Source organism: Macrobrachium nipponense, chromosome 32 (genome assembly GCF_015104395.2).
Source record: "Macrobrachium nipponense isolate FS-2020 chromosome 32, ASM1510439v2, whole genome shotgun sequence".
Lineage (NCBI taxonomy): Eukaryota > Metazoa > Arthropoda > Malacostraca > Decapoda > Palaemonidae > Macrobrachium > Macrobrachium nipponense.
In genome coordinates this window covers 29,278,254-29,290,530 of record NC_061094.1, presented here as the reverse complement: position 1 = coordinate 29,290,530, position 12,277 = coordinate 29,278,254, and the positions used below count along the sequence as shown (strand labels likewise).

At 36.6% G+C, this 12,277-nt stretch overlaps 1 protein-coding gene across 1 annotated transcript in view; it reads right to left on the bottom strand.

The window, feature by feature from the left end:
* The window catches only part of LOC135207294 (CAP-Gly domain-containing linker protein 1-like), a 4,583-nt gene extending 827 nt beyond the window's left edge, over positions 1–3,756 (bottom strand). The window contains exons 1-2 of the mRNA XM_064238968.1: positions 2,503–3,756; positions 1–97 (exon numbers count right to left, since the gene is read on the bottom strand). The exon at positions 1–97 is cut by the window's left edge and continues 827 nt beyond it. Coding sequence (XP_064095038.1) covers positions 1–97; positions 2,503–3,448 — 1,043 coding nt within the window. The 5' untranslated portion in view covers positions 3,449–3,756. The remainder of the gene's footprint in view (positions 98–2,502) is intronic.
* Between the last annotated feature and the right edge of the window lie 8,521 nt (positions 3,757–12,277).

Sequence of the window (12,277 nt, the reverse complement as noted above, 5' to 3'; positions counted from 1 at the left end):
CACTTCTGGAATCGGACGGCTGCCTGGCACACTTCCAGCGATCTTCCAGTGGATCCAGTGAATGTACTGTCGATGCAGTCAGCTGGGTCGAACTTTCCTGTAATTAAGAAAAAATAGATTTATTATTATTATTATCTACTCATTACAGAAGAGTCGAGTTTATACCACGAATTCATGTTTTATTTTCTAATCAGCGATTAGCAGTTTCATCTTACAAAATACAGTTAAGAATATGAGATATGTCTCATTTTTCCATATAAGATAAATATCATACTTGATTATTCTCATTCAAACTCGCGATGGAAGATGTCAATAAAAAAAAAATGTCAAACCATACAAGATTCCATATCCTGATGAATAAAAAAGATTAATTGAAATGCGTATATGTACATGTGCACATTACTTCAAGATTTATATAATTATTAAAAATATATATGAAGCACACGAACATTATATACATATAGTATATATATATATATATATATATATATATATATATATATATATATATATATATATATTGTTTGTGTGTATGTGTATGATACTCTTTTTAAATCCTAATTAAATCATGACTATGTAACAGTTACATATTCTCTGTTAAGCATATTCTGTGTTAAGGAAATAATAAAATGAGGGGTATTTCTCCTCTTCAAATTCCTTGCTGGCACAACATCGTAGTAGGGTAAAGCACTCCATGCTAATAGAAAAGAAAAAATTCTGACGACAATATTATAATATCGTGATGACGAGTCTGGCGGGATATGCAGTGACTTATGGCTTTCTTTATTTCCAAAGAAAGGCGATGACTGTTTTCAATAGAAGATCGATCACGACGCCGTGCAATGAAGACTCAGATCCCAAGATCGTTTCTCAAGTCAAGAGTTTGAGCCCTTAATGCAGCCATCCTTAACCAGGGTTCCTTGGAACCTTAGGGTTCCGTGAACGATCGCCAGGAGTTCCGTGGGAATTCATGTTTTATTTAATTATTTGTTATTTATGAGTATATATTTCTCTTCGTTGAACATGCCGTGAGAAATCGTTGTCCTGTGATTTATTCTATCGTAACATATCGTGCGAAATTTTTTTTCTTTGTGTTACTAAAGGTAATTATTATAAATGCTTATACAGACATATGTATGCATATTATATATAATATATATAGTATATATTATAATATATAGTATATAATTCATTGCAAATATATATATATATGCATATATATTATATATATGCATATTCTATTTTGAGATATTATATATATTATATATATGATATATATTATATTATATATTATGATATATATATATATATCAGGATCTGTTTGACATTTGCCTGTGGGCCGCGAACTGTCATTCATCATCCATTTGCCGTTGTATTTTTATCATTATTATATTCAGAAGTTGAAACCTATTTATTACAACAAGAATGCAGGGGCCATGGGCTTGCAATTCAAGCTTCCGAAGAATATGGCCTTCTATCAGGAGATCGGAGGATCTGTAAAATTTAGCCCGAGGGAATACGGAGGGAGAGAGAGAGAGCGAGTTCCTGAATCTTTGGATAATAATAACGGCTTCTATCATACTAAGCTGCTTTAATGACAGTATCAGCCATTTATATTTTGTTTTGCTAGACACGTACCCCACAGAGAAAAATAATGGCAGAATAATAACATTGAAGATATACATAATAACACACACACACACACACACACACACACACATATATATATAATATATATATATATATATATATATATATATATATATATTATTAGAGCTACACATGTCATTTAATATCTAATTCGCTCCACCTCGGAACTGATATATTTTCAAACCGAAGATGGAATTTTTTAGTTGATAATAATTTAGTCCTCTCGTGGGTTCGAACCACCGTCCAGCGGACAGGGACGGAATTAAGACATCAGCGACGTTATTGATTCGGCTATCTGTCAATTCCGAGGTAGAGCGAATTAGATATTAAAGGACATTTGTAGCCCGAATAATTTATATGAATCATGGTGATGAGATAATCATTCATATATATTATATATATATATATATATATATATATATATATGTATATATTACTTGGATATCTATAGATATTATAATTAGTATATTATACTATGCCTATCTATAGATAATATATATATAATATATATTGGGATCAGAACCGTAGTGATGAAAATAAGAGTAAAACTGAAGTATAATTTAATCGCAGTTTCCATTATCTACGTCGGGTAAATGACCGGGCGGCGACATAGCGGCCACCTCTCATGGAACGCGGCCACTTCCCGAAAAAGCGTTTGAATTATGCCATTATTTCGTAATTTAGGAGGAAGCCCTTCAAGAGGAGCGTAGAGGTCTCAGTGTGCTGCCTGGATGGGCCACAACTCTTGACGGATGCTCATGGCAGCGAATTCAAGTACTTTTCATGGAAGGTGACCGCTATGTCGCCGCTCGGTCATTTACCCTGTGCACAAAGCAATAGTTGTATACTTACCAGGGGGTGGGCGAACAGGGACCTGAGGGACCTGTGTCTCTTCCTCGGGGGTGGCTTTTTCATGATACGTCTCGGCAATGTTTTGCATTTCTTCCAGCTTATCTATGAATGACTTTTGCATGCTTTGCACAAAGCTATCAAGAGCAGTTACCGAGTTACAGTTGTCACTCATATTATCGCCTAACTTTCCTATCAGCTCAGCGATGTCGTTCATGGCTGAGGAGCATTGGGCGTTCCGACTGTCGTTCCTCAAGTACTCGTGCACCTCTTCTAAAACGAGGTCTGATTTGGTTAGTTTGCCGGAAATTTCCTCCAATTTCGACGTGTCATCATCACACCTCGATTGATTTTCATAAATAGAGAAGGTCTCCTCTAACTTGGTCTTGAGTTCATTGTGATGTTCCTGCATCTCTTCTTTGGTGAGTAATTGAGACATTTCATGCTTCATAAGCAGAGTCACATTAAGAGCGATGTCAGTTACATTGTTCTCCAAGCGACCTAAATCTTCCTTTGTGACCTTATCAGATATTTGACTCTTTAAGTTAGCGATCTCACTGTGAAGCGGTTGCAACTTCGCGTCCAGCTTTTTCAAAGTTTCTTCCAAAGCTTCGGAAATTTCCTTGCGGATCTTCTCGGTGGCTGCGTTGGAGAAGCGCAACATTTTGTCTTCAAATTCACCCATCTTCTCTTCAATTTTTTCTTGATCTGCGCTTACATCGACGACAGTTTGTTCTTGTTCTTCGGCAAGTGTTTGACACGTTTCCTGCAAACTTGCTAATTTACCTTCAATGTTCTCTTTATGAATGGCGAGTTCCGTTTTCAGTATCTGAAGGGAGTGACTGATTTCAGGAGCCACGTTTGTAGTTACTATATCTCTGTGACTCTCTAGAGGGCCGGTATGAGCCCCCACGACCACCAAATACATGGAGAAAAGCAACACCTTCATCGTGACAGTAAATGGTCACTACGATTCAGAAAAACTTCACTCTTGCTTCTGGGTTTAACTCAAGTAGAAACGAGTTTATGGGGCCAATTGTTCGCTCTTCACTGACAACAAACCGGCTACGATCACCCTTGTTCACGGGTGAGAGGGAACTGAGTGAGTCTGAGACTGAGCGGCACAGCGAGCCTTGTGCCCTGAGCCTGAGGGAACGGTGACGTCTTGACGAACCTTTATATTTCGCCGCGCCCTCAGAGCAGCTACAGTTACGCACATCAGAGGGCACCGACACTTCGTCAGCCCGTGATGCTGGTGTTAAGTGAAGTGACCTTATGCCAACGTGGGCTTATTCCGTAGACAGGCCGTTGTTGAGCGCGACTGTCAAATCGTCATGCGTATGCAATTTGAGAGGTCAGACATGTATACGCGATATTCGAAGAATGAGTTATTTACACTTTTTATTTTGTTTTGTAATTTTTTTTGTAAATTCCTTGGTAAATAATGAGTTAATCTAATAGCACTATGATGAAATATATTTTGAAGATTTAGGATTGCATTTATCACTATTTTTCCATTTACATCTACAACATCGTTTCTTCTTATCTAGACATCATTTACTGTGTATGTTCAGCATGCAGAAAGGCACAGAACTTCGTTACTTTTCAGTTGTAGATTCAGACTCCAACAAGAATTTTTCAGTAGGCTGCTCTCATGTAATACCAACTATTTCATGTACGAGATACTTTATTCAATTCCACACGTGTGATGTATGGAGAAAAATACATGGCAGGCGAAATGGTTTCTTATTCATAAACATTTGTCACATAAGTCTACGGGTTAAAAAAAAAAATAATTTTTGAGTCTTTATGTTAAGCACTTTTATTAAGACTTGATATATCGTAACATTGTGTGATCAAAAGTGTCTCCATTTAAAGAGGAGACTTTTTTTTCTGAACAAAGGGTTTATGGGATGGTGTACAATGATAATAATAAATAATAGCAATAGCTTTTATTTCAACTCAGGGCTTTATACAGAGACAGACAAGGAAGATACAAAACAGTACACAAAATTTAAACAACGAGATCAAAAGTTGGAATAATGAACGGCCACGGGAACCCAAACGTTTATTGCTCATAACATACAATAATTTGGCAGCGAGATAGAGACAGCATGTAGTACTAGATACAGAATTCAGATACTGCTTGCTGAAAATGAAGAGTGAACAGGAAATATTTGCTAATAATAATAATAATAATGATAATAATAAATAATAATAAATAATAATAAAATATATAAGAATAATAATAAATAATTTCTACTGGGTGGGAACTGATAATGAGCAGTTAACAATAGTAGACAGTATAGATGCTGTAATATTGCTTATTAATTATAATAATTAAGACAACAATATCATTGGTTGTAGCATGTAGGATGAAACAGGGCATACGATTATTTATTAACACGGCCTTTCAAACAACCTAATGCAGTATACACAGAAACAGTAGTACGAATGTGAATATACATACATGTATATATATACCTCCATACATACATACATACATACATAACTACATACATACATACATACATATATATATATATATATATATATATATATATATATATATATATATATATATATATAGGTGTGTGTATGTGTGTGTGTCTAAAATTATATGTACGATAGTGAACAAAAAAATGTGAGAGAGATAAACAAGTATGCATAGTAACCGAGGCCATTCATGGTGTGAAAACTTTAAAAAAAAAATAAATAAAAAAAAGTCACTTATGAAGCAGATCCATCATCATCCCATCTTTCCCCACAATTTAGGTCTTCTCAGATCACTGTTCAAGATGTTTTGTAAACTACTAGGCGGACTGCTGCTATTTCTTAGTCAGGTCATCAGACTGGGCATGATTCGCCAACGGGTGATTTTTAATTTCCCATGAACATATGCATGTTGCTACATTGTATACTCGAGAATCCATTTAAATGACAACATTTATCATGTGTCTGCTGCCAGAGCATCTTTGCAAACTTTTCATCTACTCGTCAAATGCTTTTCCAGTGTCCATCCTTGAATTTGCATTAATAAGACAGGGAACGAAATTGTCTGATGTAGTCAAGTAAATTGTCACATTTGCTACCATTGCTTGTGAGATTCTTTTCAGCTGATATTTAAAATCTCGAAGAAAAAATATGCATTGGATATGAATATACTTTACATCGACTATCTGTCTTTTTTCATGATGACGCGAATAAAATTACGTTTACGTGCCGGTATGTGTTTTTGCTTATTAAATTTGAGTAAATATTTGTATATAAATAATGCATCTTTTGTCAGTCGTTCCAAAGAAATTTTCTAGTGACTTATTTGTATTGAAAGAGAGAATACGTCAATAACTCAATCAAGTTGAGCCCGAAACTTGGCAAGATGTCTTAAACTTGTTATATTATATTTTAACTGATACTGAGGGAAGTGGTGCTCTTCGAAACTGTCAGTTTTTAGTCTTTGCTAGTGATGTGATTATTGCCACAGAAGAGTGATAACGCAGTATGCAGATGATCGACCTACAACTGACATTTTCTCTGCCAAGATGAGAAATAAATTAGCTGCTATAGTAGATTCACATCAACCGTGCATTTGATGTCTAGGCCAGTCCCTTACGACGCTCCTGATTGGCTGTTGATAAGCCAATCACAGGACTGGAAACTCTCAGTCTTTCTCGAGAGTTCACATAGCCCGGATGTATGTTCCACTTCTCCTGAAAGACGTATACCTCAGGAGAAGTGGAACATAGATCCTGCCCATGTGAACTCTCGAGGGAGACTGAGAGTTTCCGGCCCTGTCATTGGCTTACCAACAGCCAATCAGGAGCGTCGTAAGGGACTGGCCTAGACATCAAATACACGGGTGATGTGAATCTACTATAGCCTTCACAACAGATCAGGAACGGATCAGTTACTGGTGCTGCCACTTTATATGAGGATAAACTCCAGCCAGAACAAAGCTATTGGTTGGTTCTGTCATTCTTTCAATGATATCCTATTTGAATATTTGCAACCTTCCGGGATTTTCAGTTGCTCTTCGGAAGCGATGATTTCTCATTTCCCAGAAGGGCAATTAGGATTTAGAGTGTAGACCACCACGAGAAGATTATCCTGTAAGCTTTATTTCAACAGAGATCGTCTGCTAGCAGATAGAGCCTTAAGAGCTGAGAAACTAGTGCGTGCTGGTCACTTTGCAGAACTTCACCATCTATATCCCCAAAAGTGTTTCCTCCTGTTTAAAAACCTGTAACTATCACATTAGAAACATTATATTTATTAGAAAGTACCTAAACGAAGGTAATCTGAAAATAGTAATATGCAACCGTATACTTTCGAGGCTTGACTATTGCAACGTTACTATGGTCTCCCCAACTACCTGCCTAGAAAATTGCAAGGAGTACAAAACAGAGTCGCCAGGTTAATAACAGGACTACGTTCTCGTGCACCAACTGAGCTACATTGGCTCCCAGTAAAAGCAAGAATAGAATGTAAAGTATTTCTTACAGTCTTTGAAACAAACACTGACATATGGTGAACCAGCATACCTGAGAAACTGCTTGAGCTTCTTTAGAACTGAAATAAATATTGTAATGACACATGCCAGTGAAGCATATAAGCTTTTTGAACCCAGAACAAATTGTTGAAAGTCAGGCGAGAGAGCTTTTATACATTGTGCACCAAGACGATGCAACAAAATACCTTTGAAGTGAAGATCATAAAACATACAAGAAGAGAGCAAATTTAAAAAAGAACTAAAGACTCTCCTATTCTGCAGGAGATATGATACTGACGGGAAAACACTAAAAGGCGATTATAAAATAAAACCAAACAAAGTGAACATAAAAATCGTGAAATGGTCGTCTTGGTACCTGGCGTATTAATGGTCTTGCATCACTGCCTTATTTAATTTGTTAAATATTTATTATTCCGTTCTGCATCTTAGATCACTAATAAGTCGAATTATATACGTAAACTACTTTCTGATTTTACTCTTACAGACATGTTAGCGTCTTGCATTAATAACCTCGTCTTTGGGAAATTTCTTTGAGTCCATCCGTGCAACAAAGCAATAGATAATACGAGACTTCAAGGAACGAGTGAATTTGTAATTGGCAATCAATTAAAGTCAACGAGTTAGGTCATAACGATGGCAGAGCGCATTGGTCTCTGATCATCTGTGTTCGGTCTCTGGATCGTTGTGCGCAAGTGCATGACCTGTCCATTAGGCCTACCTCTGATCGGAACACAGACCATTTAAGAGCAAAGAAACAATAAGTATAGCTAGTGAGTATTTGTCAAATATCGTTAGAAAGAACTTTGGTGTCTATTGTCTGCTGTATTCTTAGAAATAGGCGGCCAGGCCCAGCACGAACTCACCAGCATTGAGAATGACATCAACGAAAATGAGGGACTCAGTGACGCCATTGCAGGAAAATTTTACGCTCTGGTTTAACCCAGATGGACGTTTGCATGATGACTCGGCTTGGGTTTTCCAAGAATCGTTTCGTGGAGTGAAAATTGTTGGAGGAACAAGATTAATTCGAACACGTGTAAGTTTTCTTTGTAGTGACTGAATCGTGTGAGTATCTAGGGTTGATGCACATACTATATAAAAGTATGGAATAAATATGCCTTCGGGATTATAAACAATAATTATAGTTGATTTCATCATGACTTTGTGAAGTATGTCTTTCACACGACAAGAATGATTTTATAAGAATTAGAGATCATCAGAGTAGTTTGTTTTTTTTTTCTCAGTTTACCGGGAACAATTTAGAGACCTCTTTTCAGCCGCGTGATCCTTAACATAGCAAAGCAATCTGACGGCAGCAGAATGAGAGATATTTCCTGTTTACAGAGAACGGATTCTGAAGGCTATTACGAGATGTTACCCCAGGGAACTGTAGTAGTGTAGGATAACACGCTTGTAATAGCCTTACTTGCTTCGTGCTTGTTCGCTTTATATATAAATGCTAACTCTGAGTGTAAACAGCAATTTTGAAAACAAGCGAAGAGTCTGTTTTCGTTCTTAGACGTCAATCCATTAGGACGCTGCCTGACTTATTTCAAATTTGTAAATGTGAAATTTCCGCTTACAGCCCTTTAATAAGTATTCCTCTTCCCAAGGGTTGTTTTAGCTTAGTCCAAGCTACTGGCACCTCCTACGGAAACGGTGACTAGATAGTACTATCACCACAGTAGCAGACATGATATTTCTGCAAATACAAAACAAGGGATATGTCATGACAAAACTGTTTCAAAATTTGCTTCTTTGATTAGCAGTTTACTAAAATGAGGAAAATTAATGTTTCTATCAAGAAAGCTATCAAGGAAAAGAAGGTAGAAAACAACTTACAAGGGCTTGGCCAACATCGCCTGTCATGACCAAAGCATTTTAAATATATCTTACTGTTGTTAAGCGCTATTGCAGCTGAACAGAGAGGAGACACACGATCCATCTCTTAAGACTTGAGGAACTGAGAGAGCGGGTTTTACCCACATTTGAGGTCAAGGAGGCGCTGCAGATGCTTAAACAAAGACTCCATTCTCTAGGCTTCGTTTATTTTTGTTCAACTTTTCCTCCTCATCTTAAAAAGTCCTTGAAGCTGATGAGCAAAGCAACTGCGAGTCTGACTTCTCTCTTCTCGTCACGTGAAGCAATATGCGCTTCGTCTTCTTCTACGTCTTCGTTATTCAGCTCGTGTTATCTGCTTTACGACTTTCAGTTGCTTTCAGAAAATATTTTTTCGTAAGAATATCTGATCTGAAACGTAAATATTCGGGGCACTGTATGCTTGGAGGTAATTATTAAGATTAGTATCGACTATATTATTATTATTATTATCTGTTCTAAAGGTTCCACAATAATACAAAGTGTAAAGTCTGTGTATAATTTTGAAGACTTTACAGAAAGCTTTCGAACCCTTCCCTGGGTTCATCTTCAGTCCCTTTAGAACATTATATACTACTCGTGATAGAGAGTTTTTCCCTATTATTATTATCATTATTATTATTAATGGTAGTAATGATGATGATTAGGATAGTAGTAGTAAAATAGATAAAAATGATAAAATTACCCTCAATAAATTGACTAGATGGGACCATAACTGTATTCTTCAGCATGATGCATACGAAGGAATTTCGAGTCAAAAAGAAGGTTTTTCTATGTGAAAACTTAGTAACAAAGAAAGTTGAAGGAAAAAAGCAATTTCTTGCCTCTCAGCTTGAAGAAGTCTGAATCATGATGTTTACTTCTTTGAGCATCAACATGCTCTTTCTCTTTCTTACTAATATATATATATATATATATATATATATATATATATATATATATAAATATATTATATATATACATATATATATAATGTGTGTGTGTGCAGAAATGAAGTCCGTAACATTTTCTTCATTATTATTTGCGACATTTCCTGAATGCTGTCACCATCATCAGGCTAAGAAACGAGAAAATTTAGAAATAAGCTGGAATCGTATAAATGAATATCACGCATAGATTTATAGAGATCATAGCATGTAAGAGACAAAATGTGGAAATGATATATTTACAATAAAGAAATACGCTTCACCTAAGCAGAAAGTAAATAAACATATTCAAATGAGGAGTTAGCGTCATTGTAATGAACTGATGGTACGCGATATAAAGAGAATTCAGTTCAATTCTCTTTATAGAATTGAATTTTCTTCAAGGCAAGGAACTAGATAATGGCCAAAACACCTGTAGTGCTAAATTAACCGCCGAACAGGCAGTATATCTTCTTCTCAGATGGTTCCCATTTTTATATGGGGTCGCCGTTTCGGATGAGCCGTTTCCATCTATTCTATCCTGCGCTTCTGCCTCATCAATTCTCTTCTTATGTAAGTCTCCTCTCACATTAAGTTCCAGTTGTACACTTCTGATGCAAAGAGACTTTATTATGAGGTCGTCACTTTGTTATTGCTTTATGCATGATTCTGAAAGCTTGGTGTGTGAAACTATGGTCTTGCTCACTAATGAGGGTGTAGCTGAGTGTGATGGATTTGTGGGTGGTAACCACGTTACCATGTTCTACGCGCGATATCATTGTTTACCGAAACGGCCCTAGATATGTTTGTTTTATCATTGTAAACTCGTTTAATTACTGTGTATCAACAGTTAAAACATAATTTTTGTCTGGCCCAAATATTTAGCTAATTTATTTCCCACCTAATTAAGAGGGTGGACAGGTGGGACAGGAACATGTCATAATCTTCAAATTTGTCATTACCATGGTGGAACATTGGACCAAAGAAGATTGGATAATTTGGATGTTCTTTAGTACTGACACACTCTACGGCTGGATATTTATACAATGTTGTTGTGACAAAAATGTGCAGATCCATTTGCAAAGAAAATATACAATATGCGCTCTTTATCTACCACCTAATGAAGCCTTCCCTATCAATGAATTTAAATCTCTTATTCAATAGTTACCACGCCCTTTTGTTATTTTGGGAGATATGAATAGCAGAAGTCCTCTTTGGGGTGACACCATCACCAATCAAAGAGGAAGGTGCTTAGGATCCATCGTAGAAGATGAAAATGTGGAGATCGTCAACTCTGGGGAGTCTACGCATTTTCATGTTCAAACAGGCACGTTATCAGCAATTGATTTATCTATATGTAGTGATGACTGTCTTATTGACTTTAATTGGAGAGCTATAAATGATAGATTTACCAGTGACCATTTTCCAATAGTGGTGAGTGTAGCATCAAGTCCTCCATCTTCAAGGCTACCCAAATGGAACATTGGTAAAGCTGATTGGTCAACATTCCAGGAGCACAGCTCAATAGATGACTCTGCTGATGACTTTCCCTGTGTAGATGACGCTCTTGACTGTTTGAATACAATAATGTTTGCAGCTGGTCTTCAATCTATACCTAGGACTTCGGGCAAATTTGTCCGCCGACCAGTTCCCTGGTGGACTCGTAAATGCCAAGAAACTCATAGAACTATGAGATCTTCCTTCACCAGATACCGCAGACGAAAATGTGAGCATTATCGTTGAATTTCGAAAAGCGAGAGCTCATTTTCGCATGGAAATCAAAAAAGCACGAAAAGAATCTTGGACGATATTCATATCTTCACTAAATTCGAAAACTCCTCTGACTCTAGTTTGGAAGAGAGTTAGAAAAATAGCAGGCAAGTTCATTCTCCTTGTCAACCTCCAGGTTATCAAGATCAATGGGTTGCGAGGTAGCAGATCCCCAGTTAGTGGCAAATGAGTTTGCTAATCATTTAGCTAATGTTGCGAAGAAAAATGATGATGAAGACCCTATTCAGCTCAAAGACGGATAATGGAACAGGTCGAAATTGATTTTAATACCTTAAGACATGAGCAATACAATGCTCCTTTTACTATGAGAGAATTTGAATCAGCCTTGAATAAATGTAATGAATCAGCTCCTAGACTGGATGTTATAACATATTCAATGATTAAGCATGCCCCTGAAAATACCAGACTTTTCATATTAAGCCTAATCAACAGAATTTACCGAGAACATATCTTCCCCAAGCTTTGGGAGAAGTTAAAATTACTGCCATTTGTGAAACCTGGAAAAGATCCATTCAAGACAGAAAGTTATCGTCCTATTGCATTGACATCTTGTTTTGTGTCAAGATCATGGAAAAACTGGTGAACACACGATTGATATGGTACTTGGAAAGAGGTAAATATCTGTCGCCTGCTCAGTGTGGTTTTTCGGAGTATGCGCTCCACAACTGATGTATTGTACGAATGGAATCTTCAA